Source organism: Lepidochelys olivacea (assembly GCF_965140295.1).
Source record: "Lepidochelys olivacea isolate rLepOli2 genome assembly, chromosome: 14".
Lineage (NCBI taxonomy): Eukaryota > Metazoa > Chordata > Testudines > Cheloniidae > Lepidochelys > Lepidochelys olivacea.
In genome coordinates this window covers 6,052,164-6,079,839 of record NC_140424.1, presented here as the reverse complement: position 1 = coordinate 6,079,839, position 27,676 = coordinate 6,052,164, and the positions used below count along the sequence as shown (strand labels likewise).

Sequence of the window (27,676 nt, the reverse complement as noted above, 5' to 3'; positions counted from 1 at the left end):
TTTATGCCTTTTGGCTGTTTGGGGTTGACAATACTCTTGCCCTTAACCAGGGATGCAAGCTGTTTGAGGCAGGGACCATGTTTGCACTCCATCTTTGTACAGTGCAACCACAATGCATTCCAGTCCCTGATTCTAGTTACTACTGTACTGTAAATAGTAATGCTGCAGAACAATTCTTTTTCTTTTGGTGTGTACCAGACTGCGTCAAACTTCATGTTTTAAAATTGCCTGAAAGCCAGATAGCCCTAGATCTTTATCTCCTGTACATACTACTCCTCCCTTCAAACTGTAAGTACAGTAGAATACATCCTTTTTATCGAGTTCCTTTTAGCTGTCTATAAGGAGGAGTCTCATCCTTGCTGCGATCAGCTAACAGAGAGAGGTGATCACAAGCACAGAATTAGTGAATTGCACTCATGTAGAACGGACACCAGTCACTAACTCTGTTGGCTTGCGTCTTTTGCTTCTTTTCATCTAAAGTGCATTTAGTGCTGGGAAAAGGACAATGTGTTTTTTTTATCACAATGTGTGTGTATCTGGGCAAGGTACCTCTTCTTGCTCTCTGAAGAAAGCACCTCAGGGGGTTATCAGTCAGTTTCCCTGGCTCACTCACTTCGTAACTGCTCTCTTGAGACTGATAAAAAGATGCCAGCTAATGTAAGGTGGGTCCTGTCCAGGAGGAACTGGGCTGAGAGCCACCCAATTCCTCCCACACAGTTGGTGGAAACAACTATTGGTGGCTGATAACCTGGGGTAGATTCAAACCCGTGACCTAAAGGCCTTTTATCCTGGATCTGATCTAAAACCTCTTGAACATAACGAAAATAACATGGTTTTGTAGTCTGGGACTCAGGAAACCTAGTTTATATTCCCAGTACTGCCACTCATCGGCTGTTGGACTTTGGGCAAATCTCTTCATCCTTCTGTTTTCCTTCCCACCCTTGGTATATTTAGCTTACAAGCTCGATGGACAGGGACTGTCTCCTGCTGTGTGTCTGTACAGTGCTCAAGTCAACCTTGGCTGAGGGCCCTAGATGCTTCAAGAATACAGTTAGTAATAAAAATCAGTGGGTGGCTTTCCATTGGCTTCCCTGGGCATCGGATCAGGCTCCTTGTTAGCAATCTCTGTGCTATCCAGGCTGCCCCCGCATTGCTGTACCGTCTTGTTTGGTGGTAGCTACTGTGATAAATCAAACATTACACTTTGTATCCGTATAAAAATGATGATTCCTGGGTGCGTCAGAATGAAACGTCATCCGATTCAATCTGAAGGCTGGAAGGCAGATTGTTCATGCTGCACTCTAGACGCCCTGTTGCGGGCACAGAGCTCCGGAGAGCAAGCACTTTGCATGTTGTAACAAAAGGAGTGAAGAAACTTTGTCTAATTCAGCTGAGAGGCATAAAATTGCTGGATTACAGCCAGGGACTTTCATTAAATACCCATGAGGTGAAATGTGGTGCGTGATGTAGTTGTTGTTGTTGTTGTTGTTTGTTTCACACACTAATACTGCGGGGAATTTGCTGGTGCTATGAGGGTGAATTCCTGCTGGTTTAATTCCATCCTGCAGTTCCACTTCTCCCAGTGCCATGGTGAGATCCATATTTTCTTTTGATCATTGTTGATGCTTTAACGTTAAACTAGGTCCATGTCTTGGCAGCTTTGTTAAGGGAACAGATTGTGCTTCAAAAAATGGCAGAGTTTCAAAATATTGTATTCTCTTAAGAAAGACAAGGAAAATAAACTCAAAACATGCAGAATATATTTCAGCAGAAGGCGGAAAGGCTTTTAATATTTATTTGGGTTTGGTATTTTGCTACTTTGTTCTTCCTTTGACACCACTTGTGAACCAAGATAAGATTAAATTCTGTACAGTCTGTTATGGTTCATGCTCAAATTAGGTTGATTTCCAATGGGTTAATTTCCATCCCTTCAGAACTGCCTAAAATATACTATGCTGAGATATTGGTACAGCATGTGTGATTCTGCAAGTAAATTAATGCAGGAAACAAAAAACAAAAATGGGTAAGAATCTGTGCTTGTTTTCACTTTTAGGTAGACCATTTGTGAGTGTTTTTGCAGCAGTAGGGGCTAGGATAGAGTGTTTCTCGATGACCAGTCTGTGAACTGGTGCCAGCCTCTGAGATCTCCCTGACGCAGTTTAGGAAGGCAGCAAGCCAGTCCCTGGTATCAAAAAGCTTGAGAAACACTGGGATAGACGATCAAGATGAAGACGAAGTAGCAAACCAGAAGAGGACAGATGGTCTTATGGTTAGGGCCCTACCAAATTCACGGTCCATTTTGGTCAATTTTATGGTCATAGGATTTAAAAAATAGTAAATTTCATGATTTCAGCTATTTAAATCTGAAATTTCACAGTGTTGTAATTACAGAGGTCCTGACCCCAAAAGGAGTTGGCGGGGAGGGGGGGTCACAAGGTTATTGTAGGGGGCATTGTAGTACTGTTACCCTTTCTTCTGCACTGCTGCTGGCTGGGTGCTGCCTTCAGAGCTGGGCGCCTGGCCACCAGTCGCCACTTTCCAGCCGCCGAGCGCAGAAGCAAGGGTGTCAATACTGCAACCCCTCTAAAATAACCTTGTGGCCCTCCTGCAACTCCCTTTTGGGTCAGGACCCCCAATTTGAGAAACGCTGGTCTCCCCATGAAATCTGTATCCTATGGGATAAAAGCACGCAAAAGACCAGATGTCATGGTGGGGGAGACCAGATTTCACAATCCGTGATGCATTTTTCATGGCCGCGTATTTGGTAGGGCCCTGCTTATGGTTAAGAGGCTGAGATGGGACTGTGGAGTACTGGGTCCAGTTCCTCAGTGTCCCATAGACTCCTTCTATCACCTGGGGCAAATCGCCTCGTTTCAGTTCCCTATCTGTATTACGGGGATGGAAAACTAGGATTCTTATACTCTTTGTCTTTGGAGCCAAGCTTCCTCTTCCCCCACCATTAGCACCTTTCACAATGGAATATTAAGAGGCAGTCCCTGCCCCAAAGAGCTTCCAGTCTAAATGGAGACCATAGACAGTCATGGACCCCATCAAAGTCAATGGGTGTGCCATGCAGGATGCATGGGGTTTCCCTGGTTGCATGCTTAGGGGCTAGGATAGAGGTTGCAGGCTGTGTCAGAGAGCCAGTGAGAGGAATTGTGAGGATGATCTAAGAGGAAGCAGAGAGACAGGGCTTTTTGGGCACTGAGCTCGCTGGAGTGGCAGGCTTGGAGATTTCTGAGGAAGGAAACTGCTGGTTGCTGTTTGTATCTCCTGTGTTCAAGGAAACAGGACTCTATACATTTTTTTTTGGGGTAAATAAACAAGATTACACCAAAAGTATACCTGACTCCTCTTACTGATTCGTCAGCCTAATGGAAACAACCTATAAGAGCCTGAATTTTGGCTAACCACTCCAGCTGACGAGGCAACAATATGTACAGTGCCTAGCACAGCCCCAATCTTAGTTGGACCCTCTAGCTCAGGGGTGGCCAACCTGAGCGTGAGAAGCAGCCAGAATTTACCAATGTACATTGCCAAAGAGCCACAGTAATACGTCAGCAGCCCCGCATCAGCTCCCCCACACCCCGCTCCCAGCGCCTCCCACCCACCGGCAGCCCTGCCGATCATCGCCTCCCCCTCCCTCCCGATCAGCGGTTTCGTGGCACGCAGGAGGCTGTGGGGGAAGGGAGGGGAAGGAGCGAGGGCACCTCGGGCTCAGGGGAGGGGGCGGGAAGGGGTGGAGTGGGGGCAGGGCCTGTGGCAGAGCCAGGGGTTGAGCAGTGAGCACCCCCTGGCACGTTGGAAAGTTGGCACCCGTAGCTCCAGCCCTGGAGCCTATACAAGGAGCCACATATTAACCTCTGAGGAGCCTCATGTGGCTCCGGAGGTTGGCCACCCCTGTGCTAGCTGCTATTATAATACTAAGAAGACCAGAGATGTAATGAGCAGGGGTACTCCGCTAGGGTTACCGTACGTCCATATTTTCCAGGACATGTCCGGCTTTGTGGTTCTTAAATCGCCGTCCGGGAGGAATTTTTAAATATCTAAAAATGTCCGGGATTTTGCCATTATTATTTTTCCCCAAAGATGAGTTGATCAATCACGAAAGAGAGCAGGAGGACTTGTGGCACCTTAGAGACTAACACATTTATTGGAGCATAAGCTTTCGTGAGCTACAGCTCACTTCATCGGATGCATAGAATAGAACATGTAGGAAGAAGATCGATAGATTAGATACATACATACATACATACAGAGAACATGAAAAGGTGGAGTCAGAGGCTAATTAATTAAGATGAGCTATTATGAGCAGGAGGAAAAAAAACTTTTGTAGTGATAGTCAAGATGGCCCATTTAGACAGTTTGACAAGAAGGTGTGAGGATACTTAACATGGGGAAATAGATTCAGTTTGTGTAATGACCCAGCCACTCCCGGTCGAATATCCAGGGCTGCTACTCTGAAACCAGTCTCTGTTCAAACACCTCCCCCTGGCCCCCATGGAGTGTCCTCTTTTTTTTTTTTTTGAATGTTCAAATATGGTAACCCTAACTCTGCTAATCTAATTACAGAAGCGTCTGCCTTTGTTTTTACCATTTTCCGTCTTCCTTATAGACCAACTGATGTCTCTTGGGAAATTTTTGAAAACTATTCATTATTATTCTCAATAATCTCTCTCTCTCTTAAGCTGTTCTGCTGGGTCTTGTCTTCTGTTTGCTTTTTTCTATTTAGACTTGAAGCTCTGTGGAACAGAGAACATGTCCTTTTCAAATGCAAGTTTGTAGTATTGTTTTTTAATTAATAATAATAATAATAAATAATATAAAGCAAGATATGTGCAATAGTTTCCAAGTAAATGTTTTTTCCATGAGGCTGCATTGCAGCCATCTGCCACATGCTGGAATGGCCTGTGGCAAACTGAGCAGGCTTCATCTTGTGTGTTCAAGCTGAGAAGAAAAAGATCTACAGTTAAAAAGTTGACTAGTTGCTTTAAAAGGGTCATTTTCAGTTCTGTGGGCATGCATCGTAACCCAGTGGCCCCTGCAGCCCTGGAATGCACAGATATTTATAGTCCTGCGTGTCAGAGCATGATGGTAGGGTGCGTCATAGGAAAATAAACTGAGACACGTATAAGTAAAAGGCTGAAAGAGAGTGTCGTGAACAGGGAGAGACACAGAGGTTTGAAGAAATACAGTAATTGATGTAAATTGTTAGGTTAAAAAAGTCTAAATTAGGTGGCTGCTTTTTTGGGACCCAGTGTTTTATAACACACCCAAGCTGCATCTGTATGTTTATCCTGGGGGTTTGGTGACATGACTTATGTTCCCAGGTTATTTTGTCCCTGGATTCAGAACCTCGCTCTGAAATGTGACTATATGTTTAGCAATGAAAAGGTTCTCATATTGCCCTAGTCCACTGGACTGTGTCACCCTCTGGTTTGGAACCGAATTACTCTAGGGTGAACTGCTTTAGAACTTGGTTTTAATTCTGTTCATGTTAACTCACTTTAAGAAAGGTTTAGCTAGCCAATGTGAACAAATACCGTTGTATATTTTGAGCCTAATTCTGCTCTCATTTGTGCTGATTTTACATAGCTACATTGACTTCAGTGCTTAATCCTGGTTGACACTCGTGTAAATGGCCCAGACGCTCAAAGGTATTAAGGTGCCTAAGTCCCATTGATTTCAAGGATCTGGGCCTATAAGATCAGAATTTGGCCCTATGTTGTCAAACTCTGTTTAAAAAGATTCTATCCTTGCTTGCACAAGGTAAATAGGTATTTACACCCGGTATATTGGAACTGGTTTCAGTCTGAATTGAATCAGTTCAGGAAACATGGGAGCCTGTGTAGATAGGGCTTAAAAAGATGAGATGCCTTTCCCCTCTGCACTTTCACGAGGGCTTCGGTTGCCTGAGCTGTCGCCTGCATTCTGTGCTTGCGTGGGAGCTAGAACTGCCGGCCTGGTCACAGCTGGCTGAACAAAGGAACTTTATATTTTGAACTCTGTGCCCTGAATCTGCACCACCAGACTGAGCTGGTGTTTCTGTTAAATAAGGTCAGCCATGGTAGACAAACTGTGTTTTACAATTATAACCACAGAGGTTAACACCCCACCACCTCCTTCACCCCCCCACATGGAAATCATCTCTCTTTCCTTCTGCCTCTTTCTTGTTTCACAGGCAAGAAGAGAAACCCTGGGCTGAAAATTCCTAAAGAAGCATTTGAACAGCCACAGACAAGCTCTACGTAAGTCTCAAAAAACTTAGGGTTTATAAACACCCCCCCACACACACACAGTTAATTTTCTCTTTCATGTACTGCTTTGTCGCGTGTCTCAGTCAAAAGAACAAAAGGGGGTCTTATTTTAGCTGATGGTGTCACTTCTTTTGCGTGAATGAGTTAATAGATTCAGAAGGGACCATTGTGACGTGCTGCATAACATGAGCCAGAGAACTTCCCCAAAATAGTTAAGAACAAGCTTTTAAAATAACCCCCCAAATCAACACACTCAGAAGAGAGAGCCCGGTATTATTAGGGTGCCGTTTGCTGCACAGGGCAAGCCCTGCAGCTAAGGGTTCCTTGGCTTTATCAGCCTCCTTGAAGGTTAACGTTGATTATTAAAGCAGCAGCACCCACCATCCTGTATGGCTTGGGTATCTATTTGCATTGGCAGGTCTGCTCAGCTGATAGGCATAAACGGAAACACACAACGTGATCTGATCCCATCCATCAGCCCCTTCCTCGTGCTCATTCTGCTAATCCTCTGAAGGGTGAGCCCCTGGGGGACTGATTTTAGACAAGTCAGAGACACAGATGTTTGGGAAACTACATGGGGGAGGGAAAGGAATAGGTACATGGGGGAGAAAGCCCTGGGCTATAAAGTAGCCAACAGCTGAAGGGATGTCACGTCTCCCTCAGAAATATGAAAATTGTGGCTGATGCTCTTGTGGTCGTTGGGAGAGTAATTTAGATTTAAGTTTCTCTTAAGAGAACCTGTATTGTCTACTTGCTTGGAACTGTTGCTACTATAATATCCCTGGAGCTGTCTCCTGGATGGTTTATATTCAATACATTTGCTGGTATAGTAATGTTGCTTAGAGATATATGTGTGGGATGGTTTATTTTGTTTGGGGAACTGGTAAAAGATAGCCCAGCAAAAGTACTCTTTTACTGGTATGAGCTGCGTCTGTACTAGAAAATGTTTGCTAGTGTACATCTAGACTGGTATAGCTATAGTGGCAAACCTTTTCTAGCGTAGACAAATCCCCAGTCAAATCAGTAGACATCAGATACTGCGACTATGCACTGCCCTGTACTGTGTGCCCTCATATGGGAATAATTTTATGACATTGATGAGATTCCAGAAACAAATTAGTTTAAAAAAAAAAAAAAAGCAAACAATCCAACTGGCTTTTTATTCAGAGCTTAATTCAATTGCCTGATCAAAGGAGCAGCCCTGGTATGCCCGGGGGGGGGGGGGGGCGGGGGGGGGCAGCCTCTCAGCCAATTAGCACCTCATGTAGGCCACAGTGTAAAAAGATGGTATGAAGGCCTTGATTTGCCAGGGCAATTCTACTTGGGCTCCCCAAGCTTATGTACAAGCAGGAAGCCTGACTTTTTAAAGTGTGTGAGCCGTGGTTTTAATAAATTAAAGAAGTTAGACAGCACCAGAAAGGAGAAATTTGAGAAATCTGTCTCTGGGCAGATATACCTGATGCCTTCCCTTCCCCGGAGGAGGAGCATTTTCTGAGAAAGAGAACCATCCCCCACCTTGTCTTAACTATTCCTGGAAAGGATTAGTGTAAGATAAATGACAGGTTTCAGAGTAGCAGCCGTGTTAGTCTGTATTCGCAAAAAGAAATACTAGTGGCACCTTAGAGACTAACCAATTTATTTGAGCATAAGCTTTCGTGAGCATCCGATGAAGTGAGCTGTAGCTCACGAAAGCTTATGCTCAGATAAATTGGCTAGTCTCTAAAGTGCCACAAGTACTCCTTTTCTTTGTAAGATAAATGAAGGCTGCTTCAGGTTCTCTGTAAATTGGATGGGGTAGCTGTTCCTGCAGAGACTGTGGAGGAATCAGAGCTGGGATTCCCTTTTTAGCTGCCTTTATTTGTATTCTCGCTGCCTTGTGGAATCCTAGATGGAGCAGGTTTCCCTTAGCAGGACTGTGGAGAGATGTAGCTTTGCTTAACGATCATTTTAGGGTAAGTGGGACCCTGCTAATTGACCTGCGTGGGGCCTTGGCGTTAATGGGCTGCTGTTTTGTACAGCGTTGGATGTGAACGCTAAATAAAGATGTCAAGGGGGTGACAAGATGTTAACCTTTTTGCCTGGAGGCAGGTAGTAAGCAGTTAGATGGGCTATCAATCCTTATGCTTTAGGACACAGAGTACATCTACACTCCAAAAACCCCCCTTGTCGCAGCAAGTCTCAGAGCCCAGGTCAGCTGACTTAGGCTCATGGGACTTGCTGTATGAGGCTAAAATTCACAGTGTAGACAGTTTCCATGTGGGCTGGATCCCGGTCTCTGAAACGGGAAAGGGGGTGGGTCTCAGAGCCCAGGTTCCAGCCCTTACATTGCTATTTTTAGCCCTGTCATGCAAGCCCCTTGAGCCTGAGTCAGTCGACCCAGCTTCTGCCGCTTGCTGCCCCTAGGTGTTTTTTGCAGTGTAGACGTACTCACACTGATCACCAACTCAGAGGCCAGGGGTATTTCACAGTTTGGTGGATTAGGGCTTACTGCTTTCTTCTGATTTTTGTTTAAAAGCTCTACTGGGGATGTTCCTTCATCAGGGGAAGGGGAGGAACAAAACAACCTGCCAAAAAAATCAGTCATGTCCTACTGAAAAATATTTTCCCTTTCTAAATGGAGAAAAGTCCTGAACAAAAGCATCGGGTCCCAAACTCCTTTTAGCCCCAGGTGCGTTCGGGGACAAATGCTACTTCCGAGACAGAAGTGAAACTGGGCTTGCGTTTTTCCTCTCTGCCTGTTTAATCTGTCCTGTAAACTGGCTAAGGCGGATTTGCTTCTCTCTGCCTCTCTTGTGTGTCCCAGGAAGTGGTTCCAGTCCCAGCCTCTCAAAGGGAGTACTCTGTTTGAATTCCTTGGCGCTGGAATTGGATGCAGGCTTGTGAAATTCCAACTCCAGCAACTTCCTTCCCGACACCTTTTGGGGTGACTTTGTGAACCATGGCAACATCTAATAGCACTGAAAGGCTAGGAAGCCAGCTCGGCTACTCCGGGTGACACTTCTGCATATAATGCATCGGGCTGCTGTCCCGTCAGTTTGAGGGGAACTTACACCCAGACCTCCCATTACTGAGTCCCATATCCACAGGGCAATAGCCCCTGGACTAGGGGCTCTGAAAGGCTTTGTCTCTTTGGAATATTATCTGTGTAAGGTCTCTGTGACTGATGCTTTCTGCATACTATTTTGTTCTTTCTCTTCCACAGGCCCCCTCGAGATTTAGATTCCAAAGCCTGCATCTCTATTGGCGAGAAGGTACAGTTACGAGCTGTGGCAACCAAAGACTTCATATGTGTTTGCGTACACAGGGTCAGGAACTAAGTTAGGGGAGCGTGTTTAGAAAAATAATTCCTGGCTCTTGTGTGGGAGGGGTGCGACAATCTGAACGTGGAGGAGGATTGCAATCGGGTTGAGGGCAGGGCTTCCTGGCCATTTTTAAGCATAAAACCACTGACGTTTTCTGTCAGTACTCCCTAAACTATGTGTTTCTCCATTTCTTAGCATCTTTTGTGCTTTATCAGCTAATTCCGCTCCCCCTCCAAAAAAGAGAGACTGTTCTGGCGCATAATATGTATATTATCTTATGTGCATTGTGCCACTGTGTTAAAAGTTTATGTTCAATGCATAGAAATGGGATCATTACACATTTTAAAAGCCATGTCCAGAAAGTATTGTTTATCCATTCAGACTGAAAGTTTGTGGATTACATACTCTCTAGTGCCGTATCTTCAGTAAAATTGTTAACTGGAGAAATGGGTAGAAATGCATATTACATATTTGTTTATAAGTGTGTGACAAAAAATAGCTCAGATCGTTCAGTGTATTGAAATTATAGCACAAGGGATTATATGCATGTGTGTGAAGGGATATATGTCCATCCTAAATCTGTTTTCTAGGAGCTGTAAAATTTTCTACAGAATGAAAGCTTTCATTATATATCTCTCTGGTTTAGAGGATGGAGGTAGGTTCATGGTGGTGGTTTCCTTACACGTATGTGTTTGGCAAAATGAGAGTAAAATTGTAAAGTCTTTGGGTCAGGGACAGCCTCTTTGTTCTGTATTTTATACAGCGCCTTGCACAATGGGGTCCTGGTTCATGACTTGGGCTCCTAGGCATTATCACAAATTCCCAGTGCAAATCATTATAATTATTATTATAATACAAACCAGGCTGTGCAGTTACAGTGGACACCAGCATGCTTCTAGAGTTTTTTAAGCAGGAGGTCATAAGCCAAGCACCCTCAAGCACCTTTACAATCGGTGTCCCCTTTAGCACTGCAGCCTCTCAGCCGGTTTTAGTTCTTGTCTAAGGTTATTTTCCCCCCTCCTAGGTTTTGATGAAACAGCCCTGCCCCACGGATGCACAGGGATGAGAAGTGTGCTGTCATGCTCATAGCTTGGCTGCTTTAGCTAGGCTGTAGCCAACAGGGACTTGGTCCCAGTCCAGAGCATCCGATGAAGTGAGCTGTAGCTCACGAAAGCTTATGCTCAAATAAATTGGTTAGTCTCTAAGGTGCCACAAGTCCTCCTTTTCTTTTTGCAGATACAGACTAACACGGCTGCTACTCTGAAAACTAAACTGGCTAGTGAGTCTTCTTGACCCAGAATCCCACACAATCAGAACCCAGCCTACTCCCTTCTGGCCAGTGTCAGTGTCGCAGCTGAAACGTTTCCGTATCATTTAGAGAGGGATTAGCCGCAGCTCATCGAACCTGCCTCGGCCTGTATTCACCTAATCCGGAAGTGAGATCAAGGAGTGTGTGAGGGGTCTTTTGTGTCAGCACATCTGTTAAAAAGCAGCCAGGCTCAGAGCTCGCATATGAGACTGTCCAGCTCCTCCTGTGAGCAAAGCAGCTCTGCAAAGCCAGCCCAGGGGAATGGCCTAGCAAGAGGCCATCCATAGGAGCAGATCCTTCTGTGGAGAAGGCCTAAGAGGTGACTCCCATTTGGTGCTCCAGGGAATAACCCAGTTTAATGAGAGTGACCTCATTTCCCTCTGCAACACGTGCAACATCCTTTAACCCTTGCCTGGCTTTTACATAATGCCCCCAACACCCCACGCTTAATGGGATTAATAGTAACATGTAGTCAGGGGCAGGTGCTGATTGCTAAACCCTGGGTAATGTTAGTAGTTTTCTTCCACTTCATTCTCCCACCACCAGGATCAATACAAGCCAAGAGGACGCAACCCAAGAAGTTTACTTTTTAGATGGTCTGTGTGAGCCATGGTGGTCACTTCTAATAACTGGAGTATTTGCCCTAGTTTAGTCCCACCCACCTGCCTGGCCCTGAGCTATTGTTCGGTGTCCTTGCTACGAAAGCAAACTCCTCCTTCAGTGGCAGAGTTAACACTTGTATCCTCAGCTAGTGATCTTAGCACACAGGGCGCTGCCCAGCTCACACAGAGGTGGACATGGAGTTGAGGCAGGGTTTTAAAATTCTCTGGAACTGGATGCAGGCTGAGGGTTTTTCCCAGAAGATTTTTCCTGGATGAGTTTTCTGGGAGCTCAGGCCACTAGCAGTAACGCATGATCTTAACTCTGGTGATCCCAAAGACTTCAGAGCGTTCCTGGACAATGTTCTTGTGACTGGAGTCGATGACAGTAATTGGCTAGGATCGCCTGCTGCTGCTGGTCCTGATGTGGGATACTGAGTCAGGGCATTATGCGGACCTCATGGAGGGACTCTGCTTAGAATGCTGGCAAAGAACTAGATTGTCTGCTAGGAATCTCCATGTGCCTCATAAGTGTGACTGGCCTGTTCATTAGCCTTTCATTTGTGGGGGTGGGGATCCTCCTTATTGGCATCGGATGCCCCCATTTCTCTTACATAGCCTCACCTTTATGGCAGCCCTCCCTGCGTCAAACCACTGAGAACCAAATGGGCTCTTGCTTCTTCAATGGCCAGAAGCTGATTGCTCCTCTGTAAAATGTAATAGCCTCAGAACAGCCCTAGATACTGTTGACCCACGAGGTGGGACATAGGGGAGCTGTGATCAAGTATGTGTGTGTACAGGCGTGCATGAACACCTCAAAACTGAGCTGGGTAACAACTTGACCTGAGGCTCTTGGAAGCGGCCTGATCACCTTGTAAATGGCCATTTTCTCCTAGCTCTAGCTGGAGCAGAAAGTAGGGTTTGTTTTCTTTCCCCATTTTTTCTGCTTCCCCTTGGATACTGACTCATTCCTCAGGAACAATGTCCCTAGCTCCAGCTGAGGTGTGAACTTCCACTGTTTGTTGCTGGACTGTTAACTTCAAAGCCTAGTTCCTCCCCTCTCCCCAGACACTATTAAACAGCTTCCCCAAGTGCTCGGCCTTGGCATTTCAGTGAGGGACACCTCTTCTGGCTTTCACTCTGAAGACACTTGACTGGTAGGCCTAATGGATGAGGGGAGAGAGAGCCCACTCTCCCCTCCTGAAATATAATCAAAGCCAACTCAGTCATCTCCAACAGCTTGCAGGGCTATAGCCTGGATTGTCAACCTGGGGGAGGGAAGAGATCACACAGGCTTCAGCGAGCTCTGACCACCTTCCCTGGCTGTGAGGAGGATCCCAAATCTTTTTTTTGCTGTCAGAACATGGCATCGCTGAAATATTGCATTAAAAGTACGGTGTGGGTGTGTACCTCTACCAGCAGGAGGGCAGAACAGTATGCATCTGATGAAGTGAGCTGTAGCTCACGAAAGCTTATGCTCAAATAAATTGGTTAGTCTCTAAGGTGCCACAAGTACTCCTTTTCTTTTTGAGAATCAGTCTGGTCTACTGCTGACTTAACCTGCCATCTGAAGTTTTTGACTCCTTTCTTACATTGGAGGCTTTTCTTCATCTGTGCTGCTACCATGAATTTATATGTCTAAGATTCTAACCAGCGCAGGTCAGCCTGTCCCCAAATCAGATTCCGAGGAAAACAAGGATAGAGTCCAGTTCCATTTGACATCGTAAATTTTTCCAGGAAAACAAGAACGTGCAACAGCTGTTTTTATTAGAGTAAATGTCCCAGGAGCTTTAATAAGAGCACAATAAATCCAGGCAATAAATCGGTTAGGACTATCTCTTGCCACTGAACATCAGCCAGTTAATTTATTAGGTGATGTATTAGGTCATTAGCATTTTACGATATCTGTCATTGGGCGTTTGTCTCTCTTTCAAGTTTGAATTTTTATTTTCCCTGGCATAGCACTGGGGCTGGGAGATGGAAAGGGGGGTGCGGGATCTGCAGCTCAGGGGCTGGGAGATGGAAAGGGGGTGCGGGATCTGCAGCTCAAGGGCTCAGCGTCAAGTCAAAGAAATACCTGCTGCTAAAGTGATCCCTTGTTCCAAGAAAAGCGGTTCACATCCACAATCCCAAGGAAGAGGGAGAGAATTCCAAAAGGAGCTCTGCATGGAGGCAGAAAGACTGGAAGGCGCAAAGAGGCAAGCGCTCATAAAATACAGAGCTCAAGCTTTTTTTTTTGAATATGGCGTCCCATGGAGGAGGGGGACTTGATTGGCTAGCAGTCAGTACCCTGGTAGGAATTAGCTGTCTCTGTCCCAGAATGCATTTGTCCTGCAAGGTTCCTTTAGGACATGATATCATCATGCTCCTGTTCCACAGGCTGTATTGTGTTCCCTAGAGTAGGCTACTTGTCCCTTTCCCTTTAACTTTGCTGCTAAATTTCAGAACGCTGCCTGAAAAAGAGACAAAGGGCTCGTTTTGGAAGAGTTTTGCATTAAACAGCAGGCACGGTGTTGGACAGAACAAGATGCTTGGATCCATGTTAACACAAAAAAAGCTCGTGAGGGCTGGTTTTACAGTAAATGTAATTGTGACCAAACAGCCCGCGTCCAAGGTGTGCGGTAACACAGTGCGTGCGCCCAAGCTCTCGGAACCCTCTCCGGGTAGCACTTTGCAGGCGGCAGATTTTCCGCGGCTCAGGTAGAAAGCGGTGTGGGATTATGTGCTGTGAATCAGTTCATTATAACCAGTCGCTTTCAGCAGGACGGTTGACTTCTGCGGTGGGGCATTCAGCCGGCTTGAGCAGCGGAGACCTATTTCAAAACCCAGAAATAATAATGAGCAAAATACAGCCAGTGCACAATAATGCGTCAAAAAGAAGAAGGGGCAGGGCAGAAGGCAGAGCTGAAAACAAAGTCGTCCTTTAGGCAAAGCCAAGAGAAAGCAATCGGTAACGCTAGACAAAATAAATCTACCGAGGTTTAAAGTAGCACTCTCAACTCCGATCTGGCCCCGATACAGGTTTGTAGACACAAGCTTTTCAAACCCTAAGACCATTTGGAAACACTTCTTTGGATTATTTTTTTAAAGACATTCCCATGGGAAGAGTTGTTTCAGCATTTTCCGGCAGCGTTTTCAATGACCATTGCAGCACTGAGAACCTGAAAGTGAAAACTGACTAAATGAAATGGGAACTGGCTTGACTTTCCTTGCCTAAAATTTAGGAAATATAACTGAAAAGATTGGAAAGTCCGTTCTTAAAACTGTTTCAGCTCCATGTGAGGTGCTGTTAGTCACACAGGTGAGGGCTGCACCACTGTAGTGATATACCTCTTCTGGGGCCTAGCTAATCCTCACAGCACTCCTTGGGGGTTAGGGTCAGTATTCTTATCCTCATTTTACAGATAGGGAGACAGGCTAGAGAGGGGAAGGTCATCTGCCCAGTACCACCAGTGGGAGCTGGTATTCAAGCAAGACCTAGATCTTAGGAGTTCCTGACTTCCTTTATCACCCTGTCCATGGTGCCTTCAGTGAGGAAAACCGCTGCACCTGTTCTGTTGCCTTTGGCCTTTTTCACGGTGGTCTTTTCCTCCCACAGAACTTTGAAGTGAAGGCCGATGACCTGGAGCCGATCTCTGAACTGGGCCGAGGTGCTTACGGGGTGGTGGAGAAGATGCGGCACATGCCTAGCGCACAGATCATGGCGGTGAAGGTAGGGTGAGACTCCTAAGGTGTTTTCTATGTGTGTATGTGTGCTGACCCGTCAGGCTGTCCTCAACATAAGCTTCCACTCTTACCTTCACTCGAGTAGGCCTTAGTCTGACAAGGGACTTACTCTTTCCATGTGGAGGTGCTGAGATGGACAGGACATTAAGCCTAATTCAAGCCCAGATCTACACTTGGAAAAAAGGTGTGTTTTTCAAATGTGACCGCTGACGTGTTCAAAAATCCTAGTGTAGACAGGGCAAGTTATTCATCTGCACACCTAGGACTTTAAAATGCCTTAGCTCTGGTGTTTTGAAAGTACACTTCTTTTCTTAGTGGAGATATACACTCTGGCTTACAGGAACTCCTCACTTAAAGTCATCCCGGTTAACGTTGTTTCGTTGTTACATTGCTGATCAATTAGGGAACATGCTCGTTTAAAGTTGTGCATTGCTCCCTTATAATGTTGTTTGGCAGCCTGCTTTGCAGGCTCGTTGCAGCGAGCTGGTTGGGGCTTGGAACCAGGGTGGGCCGGCAGCCCCCCTATCAGCTCCCCACTCCCCTAAGTTCCCTGTGCAGCAGCCGCCCAGCAGGCTATCAAGGGCCTGCAGTTCAGCTGTCCCTCCCCCCTACTGCCCTGTGCTGCTCCTGTCCCCTGCCTTGGAGCTGCTCCCCTAGCCTCCTGCTTGCTGTGTGGGGGTGGGGAAGAGAGGGGCTAATGTCAGGGTGTCCCCCTCCCCCTTGCTCCTGCACCCCGCTTACCCCATCTCCATAGAGCAGGGGGACACAGGACAGGGCTCAGGATGTAAGGAGCTTCCTGGTGGCAGGTGTGGTCTCAGCTTGTTGATTAACTTAACAAGGCAGTGTACTTGAGTGGGTCAGCGTACTTAAAGGGGAAATGCCCATACACACACACACACGGTGTGTGTCTCTGTCTGCCATGCTGTCTCCCCTCCCTCCATTCCTGCTGCCTTGTAGAGTGTGAGGCTACATTAACAACGAGTTAACCCTTGAGGGCTCAGCCAATTGCTAGTTCATCATTTAGCAGTAAGGCATTCCCTGGGAAATATCCCACCCTCTGACTCCACCCCCTCAACCAAGCTTCACAATCATCATTGCTGTGTACAGTATTAAATTGTTTGTTTAAAATTTAGTGTGTGTGTGTGTATATATATATATATATATATATATATATATATATATATATACACATACATAGTGTCTTTTGTCTGGCAAAAAAAAATTTCCCTGGAACCTAACCCCCTCTATTTACATTAATTCTTATGGGGAAATGGGATTCGCTTAACATAGTTTCGCTTAAAGTCGCATTTTTCAGGAACATAACTACAACATTAAGTGAGGAGTTACTGTAGTTTGAAAACCAACTACAGCAGGTGTGAATTTGTCCCATTAAGTCGGGAGGATCCATGTTTTGCACTGCAGGCCACTTAACAGGAGCCTAAGGGTCACATATAATTAAGAGCATCCACTTTTAATAGGCATGTGCAGACCATGGAGATTCCAGAAGACTTGTGGGTGGATGAAGATGCACCACATCACACAAGGAGATGCATTCTCCACAGGCTGTACGTCCCTATTAAGTGTAAGGGCCTTTCCTTTGGCCTCGGCCTCCCCCTGCGTTAGAACTTTAGGAAGAGGTGAATTTCTCTTACTGCAAACAGAATAAAAGGATGCAAGGAGTGTCTGTGTGCACTGTTTATGTATCCCGTCTCCAAATTTAACATGACATTTTTTGGGGGCAAATGGGGTAATCTTTGTTGTAACCCCTCTGACGGAGGCAGTAATTGCAATACACTCTGATCTGAGCCCTGTATTGTGAACTTTACCCATTTCCGTTCATATTAACCTACGTTCATTTTATTTTATCTTCGTCATCATTTCATGGGGTTGCTCCTCTGCATCTTTAGTAATCCATGGGTGGGTATGTATGTATTTATACACCCCCCCCGGCCCCAAGTAAATAGTACCTGTAATAAAAGTACCTTCAGGGACTTTTGGTATTTGACAGCTCTTTAATCTATCAGAAAAAGGCATAACAAGACCCAGTGGTTGGTACCTGAAGTGGGACACGTTCAGATTAGAAATAAAGCCCAATTTTTTAACATTGTGGGGAATTAACCACTGGAATACTTGATGTAGGAATGTGATGGATTCTTCATCACTTTAAAGGCTTTTGATCATGACTGGATCTCATTCATGTAGATATGATCTACCTCAACCAGAAGTTAAGGGCTTGATCTAGAAATTACTCGTTGGCCTGTTATACAGAAGGTCAGACTAGATCATAACAGTCCCTTCTGACATTAAAATCTATAACTCTGAATATACATGCATATGAAGAGTGAGAGGGATACGTAGTATTGGGCAGTGTGTATACCACAATCAGAAGACCTGGGGCCTGATTCTCCTCACACTTACAAAGGGGCAGCAGACCCCCAGACCCTATGCCTCTGACACAGAACATCTGTTTTACAAATGGTGATCGTAGCAGAGCTAATTTGCTGCCACGGTGCCTCCTGCTGGGGATTAGCTCTCTTGGACCACCAGGGCGCCTTTTACTAGTGGTGTCTCACTCGCCATTACTTCCGCTTCCTCCACCGTCTACACCATCAGGACCTGCGTTGCTCCCGGACCACGGTGTCCTCTTGGGACATGGCCCTCCAGCTGTGCCCCAGCCCGCTGTCTCCCCCATTTCGGGGGACAGGCAGTCCTCAGTCCCTCCACTTGCCTCAGCGGCCAACTGCAGTCACTAGTCTAGCCCCTGGCTTCAGGGACAAACTGCAGTCTGGATTTAGGCCACTCTCCTCATTAGCAAGTAGAGGTAAAGGGTGTATGTGTATGGGAAGGAAACCCAGGCCCACCTGCTACTCTGGGTCCCAGTCCAGGGACCCTATAGGTGGCAGCCACTTACTGCCCCTCTTCTTATTCCCGCTGCCTACTTTCCCTGGGCCACTTCCCCCATAGCCCTAGCACCTTCCCTGCCCTTGCTTCAAGGCCTCAGTCTGGCCATGGTCAGCCAAGAGCTCCCCTATTGCTCTGCTACCCTGCCCAGCACTGTAGTATCTTCGGTGCTCCTCAGCAGAACTTCCCCTTTGCTCTCCAGGAAGAGACTGCCCCTTGCTCTGCTGAGCAGCCCTTTATATATGGGCTGCTCCAGCAAACCTTCTCCTGATTGGCTGGGTTCTCTAAGGATGCCTTAACCCTTCTCCTGCCTGTGTGGGCAGCTGCCCCAACACAGTGACTCTTCCAGCTTCGTGCCTTCATGGCCTCTGATAAATACAAGAAGCTCAGCATCTTCATCCAGCTTCTGGACCTGCTAGCTTCAGAAAGGCCCTCTGAATACCAACACTCGGAAGCAAAGAACCCCCTTGTTACCAGCTGTCACGAAGTTGCATTCTTTTCTTAAAGCTCCAGCTCCTGGGCTCATGAGATTATAGGAGAATTGCCACTTTCAAATTTTTATTTTAAAGTAAATTTCTAGCCCTCCTGGCTGTTGAGAAAAGCCTGAAAATGTAACCCCTAAAGGTTCTGGCACCAGAAGAGAAAACCCAGACATTAGTTTAAGAAATCTCATGCTTTTTAATGCAATCTCATGATTTTTGGAAGCCTGATTCATAATTTTTTAATCTTGGGGCTGGCAATACTGGGATCCACTTAGGGCTATTTAGTGCAGGGACCGTGTTAGGGTGACATAATAGCAAGTGTAAAAAGTCAGGAGAGGGAGTGAAGGGTAATAGGTGTCTGTATAAGAAAAAGCCCCCAAAATCAGGACTGCCCCTATAAAATCGGGACCTCTGGTCACCCTAGACCCTGTCAGGTTGATGATTTTGTTAAAGTCCTCTGTAAGAAAATTGTAGATTAAAATGGCAATAATTGTTAAACCATAATTTACTTTTTACTGTGCTCCGTTTTTCTGTGGGTTTCTCTTCGCTGGGACACTGAAAATATTGAAAAGTCAGTTTCACTTTTGTTTCTAGTCTCCTGGGGGCAAAACTGTGTTTTTGTTCTGTGTTTGTACAGCGCCTAGAGTAATGGGGACCTGGTCCATGACTGGAGCCCCTAGGTTCTACCACAATATGAATAAATAATAATAATAGTTAAAAAACAAACAAACCCCAAACTGTCTTGCAATTAAAGAAAAAAAGTGAGAACAGATGTGTTGTACATAAGTTTTCTAAAAGGCTATTTTTACAAAGCCTAAATCTTGGGCCGAATTTGAGCTGATATTTTCCTTTTAAAAAAAAAAAGATGCAAGGCTGAAAGTAATGGGTGAAGTGAAATAAAACTCTTAGCTCATCAATACTGCCAAGAACACAGCAAAGCTTTTCCAGTATCTGTGGGACAAGGACTAGTCTTAAGGTACATCTACAATGCAGCTTGGAGGTGTAATTCCCAGCTTGGTTAGCCATACCCTTAGAGCCTGCATTCTGTACATTTCGTCTGTCCTCTTTGTTCTGGTGTCCACCAGGTTCCAAAAGCCCTCTGAAAATGGGTATGACTGGGGTTAGATAGGATGGTGGGAGCGTACAGATCTGTTACTTATTTTCTTCCTAGCTGCTCCACAGTGCTGAGCCATTTAATTCTATTATTAGGCTCCAGTGCCTTTGTCCAAAGAGCCTAGAATATCTGCATCTGGTCCACGTTTAACTGTGTGAGCTTATAAAGCTACCCTAGCATCACAGGCACTTGCTGGCAGCTGTCACTGGGGCCTTCCCGTGATGGAAGGAGAGAGAGAAAGAAAAAGAGATGAAGAAAGAGATGTTTCAATAACAATAATCCTTTGCCCTTCTATAGCAGCTCTCCTCCGAGGATCTGTCAGGGCTTCACAGACATAAATCCCACCTCACCCCTGTGGGGTAGGTAAGCCTGATTATCCCTGTTTTACCATGGCACAGAGAGGTTTAAAGACCAAATTTTCAAATGTCCCCTGTAGTTTTGGGTGCCTGATTTGAGACATCTGATAGACTTGTTTCAAGCCACAAAAGGAGTCATTGGGCAGGGATAGAACTCGGGAGTCCTGACTCCCAGGACCAAATTCTCTGCCGGTGTAAATTGCTACAGCTCTGCAGTGGTGGCAATTTACACCAGCCTAGAATTTGCCCCCCCCAGTTCCCTGCTCTATCCATATGACCACAATGCCTCTCAGTTGTAAAGAGAGCCAGGAAAAGGGGAAATGATTTAGAATCCGGAGTAAATGCCGGGACTTCAGTGTGTTGCATTGTGTGGCATTTTCCCCTCATGTAGCTGTTGTGAGCACACATATGCGAGTGAAACACGGCATGCGGCTGGGAGAGCCAGTGCTAAAATGCTCTCTCTTCCAGCGGATCCGAGCCACAGTGAATAGCCAGGAGCAGAAGAGGTTACTGATGGACTTGGATATCTCCATGAGGACGGTAGACTGCCACTTCACAGTCACTTTCTATGGTGCGCTCTTTCGAGAGGTACAGCATTCTGGATTCCTGCCTACGTCTTTGCCTTACACTTACTTGGCTTGGAGGCCACTGTGATGGGCACTGTTAAAAAAATGTAATAGAAGTTAGAAGATTAGACTACATTGTAAGCCTTTCCCCCAGCCATCTAGGCACTTATGCTGTGCCCCTCCCTGGGGTGTCTGTTTTAATACACCACCATTTGTGTGCAATCTGCTATGCAGGTAGGTATAAAGACGTGATCCATCCCTAGGGGAATTTACAGTCTGATTCACAAAGGCTTCCTTGATCAGAGGAGACAAAACCCCCAAGGATCCTGGGTGAGGTGGGGAAAGCCATCTCTATGGCACTACCAGTTTCTATAGTGTTTGTTTAGACCCGGACAGTTGCGTGCTGAGAACATCAGCTCATGGCACATTGAGTTGCCTAGAGTTTAAAGCCAGAAGGACCATTAGATTCTCTAAACTGACCTCCCATTTATCACAGGCAGTAAATCTTACCCAGGCACCCCTAACCCATAGTTCTCTTAAACATCCCTCCAATGGTAAATACTGCTCTAGACGTGAATTGAGCCAGGGAACTAGAGAAGAAAATCACCACTGGGGAATTTTTCAAAAGCACCTCATCCCTATTTTCATAAGTGATTTAGGCCAAAGTGACTAGTGATTTTGGGTACCTCAGCTTTTGGGTGCTGAACCTGGGACACCGTAGAGGGGCCTGATTGTTAGAAAGTGCTGAGCACCCATCCTCCGAAAATCTGTCCCCTTTGAGAAGTCCAAGTTGAACAACCAAAAATGGAGGCATCCAGAATCTCTAGTCACTTGTGAAAATCTTGGGGCCTTAGGAACTTAAGTCCCATTGACTTTCAGTGTGGCTTAGACTCCTAAGTCATTTAGGTGCTTTGGAAAATTTTACCCAATATCTGATTTTTAAACCCTTGAGCCATGTAGTGCAGCACCATATATAAATCAGACACATTGCACTTAACCATTGTGTGCTTGGAGGAGAATGGAAAGCCCAGTGCAATCTTCTATGAGACGTTTAAAAAGCCAGCAAAAGCAAGCCAAGGGCGAGCGCTGTAGGAGAGACTGGGCAGATGTTTGCTTTCTCTTTCCCCCAGGGAGATGTGTGGATTTGCATGGAGCTGATGGATACCTCGCTGGACAAATTCTACAAACATGTCATTGACAAAGGCCTGACGATTCCTGAAGACATCTTAGGGAAAATAGCCGTCTCTGTGAGTACAGGCAGGGGTGATGTTTCTATTCTAAACCTAGGCTGTGAGGATCTAGCGTCCCTGCCATCGGAGCCCTGGGATGAACTTGGCCCACAACCCAGCCCACATGCTAATTCTTATTTGGCTTCCAGTATTTGGTCTGCGGTGACGTGTCTGCATTTATGAGCCATAAATGCTCTCAAATCTGCCGATCTGCTTTTCAATTATGAAGCAGAAAACCCGATTGATGTGGAGAGGGCACAGCAGCTGCTTTTCCTTTCCATCAATGTACGGTCATTCCCAGGAGATCTCTGAGCATGCATATTCCCTTAGAGCAGTATGGATCAGAGGAAGGTTAGCTGTTGGTTGTGGGGAGGGGACCAGCCTGCCAGGGAGGGAGGAAAGCTAGAGGGAGAGTCAAGTGGAAATCAGGGAGGTGTCCTTGCCAGTGCAGGAACTCATTTTGCATGCTCACATATCTCACAACTATTGCCATGAATACTAAGTCCAGACGTGGCGGGGGGCAAGAGCCCCCCAGGAATTCCTTCTTTAAAGATCCTGTGTAGCAAGAAAAGTTGAACGTGGCTCGCCTGGGTGAGCTGCATTCTCAGCTCTCCACTAGGAGTCGCTACCGAGGCACACTAGCCCACACCTGCCACTGAGCACGCTGCCTCCCTAGCACGCACGGCTGTGTGCTGCCAAAATGACAAACCAAGATCGTTTCCCCCAAGCGAGGCCGATGGGGCGAGCGCGGGGCAGTCGCTGTCGAGGCAGGAGAGGTGAGCTAGCAAGGTGTGATCAGCCACGTCATGCCGCCGCCAGCTCTGGTTCACTGTAGATTTGTTATGTTTCAGATTGTAAAAGCACTAGAACATCTACATAGCAAGCTCTCCGTAATTCACAGAGGTAAGTGTGACCTGCGTAGGTTCTGGCACTGCTTGTTTCTCACTGAGCCCTGTGTCACGCTCTTAGTCCAGCAGGGCTTATACTCAGAGCCTCGCTTGGTGCACTAAAGATAGCCCAAATACATGAGCTTTGGGAGGCAGGGGAAATCCTGTGGTCCAGCAACCCAGGATAACCCAAAGCCTGCTCAGGAAGAGTGGTGGGTTGTTGAGTTGCTCTTAAAACTCCCATCGACTTGCCAGCATATCTCCCCTGAAGCTGAACACAGAAAACAGCTTCCACCTTCGCTTGGCTAGCAGAAGAAATGGATCATTTGCCTGCTTGCTTCATTGGATTCCTCTTCTGCTTCTGCTTCCCCATTGCATGCTGGGAAGGGCACAGCTGGCTAACTATGGGCCTAACTCAGAGCTCCTTGAAGTCCATGGAAAGACTCCCATTGGCTGCGATGGGCTTGGGATCAAGTTCTGCATATGCAAACTCCTCTCCGGGTGCAGAATGGGGCAGAACTGCCATTTGGTGGCATTTACACTAAGGCCGGTAGCAAGTCTCAGATTATTCACCCTCTCATGCAGGTCAGATCAACAGCTTAGCCTGTGGGAGAGGCATGCAACATACGTTTATAGATGAACTAAGCTTTAAAAAGCCCGACATAGGTACTAAAAAATAAAAATTGGGGCCTACCGTATTTTCCTTTCTGGCAACCACATTTGATCTCCAGATTTGTGATCAAACCTGCAATGTTTTGGTAATATTAGAGACACTGGCAGGGTAAATATCTTCGTATGTGTTTCAACCCCCCCAAATTTCCTGACCGGTATCAGAAATCCAAAATTATTAAAGCTGAAAAAATGTTTGTTGTGTGTTTGTACAGCACAGTGGGGTCTGGTTCATAACTGGGGCTCTCAGGTGCTACTGTAGCTTACCGTAGCGATAATAATTTATTTCCCCATTTGTTTTTGGGTTTTTTGCCCTCCGCTTTAGTGTCAGATCAGTTTCAGGATCTGACCCTAATGCTCTCTTGCAACATTGAAGGGTTTGAGTTGCAAAAGCTGAAGGGGGCATCATTTCTGTGTCATTCGGGCAGGTTTGTTTGGTTTTTTGTTTTTAGCAGAATCTAAATTTGGGGTTTAAACTCTCTTGACAATGTCCCCTTTAAAGCAACAACCCGCATTCAGGCCGATGCCAAGAACTGACATGATAGGAAACTGACTAACTTACTCTTTTATCAGTTGGCGCGTTTATGTAAAGGATTGTTTTCCATTTGTTGTCATGAAAAAAAAAAAGCCCATATCTGCAGCGTGACTGCTGGGGAAAGAGTTGTTTGAAATGATAGATGTTCAAACGTAACAGGGGATCGTGTCTTGTACATAATGTGTGTAATTGAGGTTGAGCTCCTGCCTTTTGGATATTTTATGGTGGGTGGGAAATGCCATTTCGCTTCTGGATTTTTGTTTGTGTGACTGAGTTCAATTGAAAATTCCTTGTTCCGACATCATAAATGAGGGGGGAAGATCTCAGATGCCAGAGGCTTTGACTGCAAAGAGACAAGATGCTAAATACCATGAACCTCTAGGTTCTGATTAGTGGGCTCAAGGGGATGGTGGCACTGCTAGCAACCCTCAGATGCCTTTACAGCTTTGTATTATTCTATAATATGTGTAGATAGAGCAAATGGTTCAGAAGGAATGGTGGGTGCCTCCAGCATGAGGGATGAGCCCATGGTTAGATGAGGGCACTACCCTAGGATATGAATGACCTGGGTTCAAACCCTGCTCTGCCAAAGGCCTCTTTATGTGAGCTTGGGCAAATCTCTTGGGAAACTGAGGCACAGAGACATTATCTGAATAATGGTGTTAATAGCACTGGCCTCCCTCACATATTGAGTGTGGCATGCTCACGTACTATGGTGTTGGAGGCCAGATAAGTATGATAGAACAATAGAATTTCTGACCCCTTGGGCCTGATTTCCAGGAAGTCTGGGTGCTCTCAACTCCAGCTGAAGTCCGTAGGAGTTGCAGGTGCACCCATAGGGGCTGGAACTAGGGGTGCTGGCTTAAAGTGGTTTCCATCATATACAGGGTTTACAGTTTGGTTCAATTCTTCTCAGCATCCCCACTGTACAAATTGTCCCAGCACCTCTGGATGCATCTCTGATTCAGGCCCAAGGTGACTCAAGTTGGGCACCAAAACTAGAGACCACTCTTGGAAACTTTGGCCTCTGTATCTTGTCTTACGATTTTCTCTTTTCCCCAGCTCTCTATTCTCTCCTCCCATCTTTCCCGACTTCCACCCTTCTTCCCCATCTCCTGGCCCCTTCACATCTTATTTCTGGGGATTTCCTTCATGCTGCTGTGAAAGCATCTTCAGTTAACGCATCCTCACCACGCGGTGGATTTTCACTGCGGAGATTTTTGTTATCTGTGCTGCCGATGGTGTGCTCAACGGGCAGCTTCTGGGTGCTGCTCTGTGACATCGCTCGTCTGTGACATCATGATGCTGCGCCCTACCCAAAGTAACAATAACAGGGAAATCTGTTAGTTTCCCTGGGAGCAATGTTTGTAAGATGTGGGAGGGGCTTGTGTAAATGGGGAAAATCTTTTGCATTTGCAACAGCTCCCAATCTTAGTGCAGTGGCTAAAAAAAGCCCTGCAGATGAGCCTGCGTGGATTGATGCAGTCGATATTGCTTGGGTGCCTTCTGGTGGTAGGAAGCTAACCCGCCTTGTTCGCTCCCAGGGATGCTTTAAAACGATGGGGCTAGGCCCAGTTGTGACAGTGACGATGGTGTGTGTTCCTTCTTACAGATGTAAAGCCCTCTAATGTGTTGATCAATACACAGGGGCAGGTGAAAATGTGCGATTTTGGAATTAGCGGTTACCTCGTTGACTCTGTTGCTAAAACCATGGATGCAGGATGCAAGCCCTACATGGCTGTAAGTTGGGAAGATGTGTGGGAAACTGACTGCCCCACTGTAGAGAGGAATGTGGCAATAGATGATCTTAAAACGGGAGACCTAAAACAGAGCAACTTCCAGCATGTGTCTCAATGGCTCGCTTAGTGAAACATGCCTCTATAGTTATTTATTGTCTAATTATTTGTAAACATAAAGAGGAGGCTCTTACAGCTAAAGCTCAAAGCTGGGAATCAGGACTCCTGGGTTCTGTTCCCAGCTGACACTGACTCGCTGTGTGATCATAAGGAAGCCCCGGTAACCTCACTTTGCTTCAATTTCCCTATTTGCACAGTGGGGGCAATAACACTTTTAGCAACATCCAGGCTCCTCTGTGAAAAGTCAGCAAGAGGCACCTGTGAGCACCACGGAGGGGTCAATTTAGAAGGGTCAGGTACATTAGGGCCCATCAGGTTTGACATCCTGTGGGCCCCAGGACAGCTGCTGCTTCAGGTTCACTTAGCAGCCAATGCGTGCAGCCTCTTTTGGCTCTTTAAAGAGATGGTTTGCAATTCCCCTTTCAGTGCCATTGCCCAGCGCGGGAGAGGGTTCACAGTGCTACGCTATTCAGGGGTGCTGTGAACACCGCCTTTTGGCCCATGTTTCCCCCCCACGTTCATAGAATCATAGAATATCAGGGTTGGAAGGGACCTCAGGAGATCATCTAGTCCAACCCCCTGCTCAAAGCAGGACCAATTCCCAACTAAATTATCCCAGCCAGGGCTTTGTCAAGCCTGACCTTAAAAACCTCTAAGGAAGGAGATTCCACCACCTCCCTAGGTGATCTGTTCGTGTAGCAGCAGCTTTGTTATAGCTTCTAAGTCAGGATGGATCTCACCTGCCTTGCACTTTTCTATGCCTATGCGAGAGTGGGTGTGAAACACTAACCCGGGGGGTGGGGAATCCTTCGCCCACAACCCCCGGTGGAGCATTTTACTTTGCTGAGGGGCAAATGCCTACGTGGGGCTTAAGGAACTAGTGAATTGTGGCCTCCAGTCTCCTGGATAAATCCGGGCCAGACCATGTTTCGAATTGGGAACTGGGGAAACAGGAATTCAGCTTTTACTATCTAGATCTCAGAATGCAAATGCCATCCGCTTCCGGTCCCCAGTCTTGTTGCCTGTCCTTGCAGAGACCGTAGGCCAGATCCAGTCAAGAGATAATAGGGGAGTGGAGTTTCAATAAAGAAATGGCCCTATGGGTTTCCTCTCAAAGACTCCCCTCGCGATTGGGGATTGGTCCTGTGCATTCAGCATGGTTAGTGCTGCAGTGGGGATTGCCTGCTGGAAAGCATTCAGAGATGGTGCAGACTTGCTCTGGGGATATTTGCTGAAACATAGGGAATAGTTGCTCAGTATGGGGAGCTCACATCAGTCTTAACAGGCACTCCAAGGGGATGGAGAGGGGCCGAACGATGTAGGGATTGAACCTGTATGTCTATTTCAAACTGTTCTCGTCTCTCTTTCCAGCCTGAAAGAATCAACCCAGAGCTAAACCAGAAAGGATACAGTGTCAAATCGGATATCTGGAGTCTGGGAATCACTATGGTAGAGTATGGAGCCCTGAAAGGGCAGATCTGAAAGGGCTTGGGGTTTAAGGGAACACTCAGCAGGGCTGACAGTCCTCTCTGGTTCTGTTTTGTTTTGGACCTCTCCCTCAGATCACTGACACAGTTCCAGAGCCGGGGGATATTCAGCTCTCTCTGCACCAGTAGCCCAGAGCATATCTCAGTTTAAAGGGGAAGGAGCCTAGTGCTAATTCACTAAGCCACGTAATCTGAGATCCTAGTGATTGTCACTAATCGTACTAGGCAGTCAGCACCTAGAAACTACAGCAATGAACACACTTGCAAAACAGTCAGTCACAGGAGACGCAGCACGCGGGGAGATTCCTGAATCCGAGTCACATGTCATTGAACAGAAACCAAGAGTGCGACTCCTCTGAACACCCAAGACAATGTGTAATAAGCTAACCAATAAGCAGGAG

The 27,676-nt window shown here is 46.3% G+C and overlaps 1 protein-coding gene across 1 annotated transcript in view; it reads left to right on the top strand.

Moving 5' to 3' along the window:
• MAP2K6 (mitogen-activated protein kinase kinase 6) overlaps positions 1 to 27,676 on the top strand; it is an 89,977-nt gene that overhangs the window by 36,244 nt on the left and 26,057 nt on the right. Inside the window, exons 2-9 of the mRNA XM_084648007.1 lie at positions 6,182 to 6,248; positions 9,460 to 9,508; positions 15,066 to 15,179; positions 20,515 to 20,634; positions 21,743 to 21,859; positions 22,693 to 22,744; positions 25,545 to 25,672; positions 27,160 to 27,237. Coding sequence (XP_084504133.1) covers positions 6,182 to 6,248; positions 9,460 to 9,508; positions 15,066 to 15,179; positions 20,515 to 20,634; positions 21,743 to 21,859; positions 22,693 to 22,744; positions 25,545 to 25,672; positions 27,160 to 27,237 — 725 coding nt within the window. The remainder of the gene's footprint in view (positions 1 to 6,181; positions 6,249 to 9,459; positions 9,509 to 15,065; positions 15,180 to 20,514; positions 20,635 to 21,742; positions 21,860 to 22,692; positions 22,745 to 25,544; positions 25,673 to 27,159; positions 27,238 to 27,676) is intronic.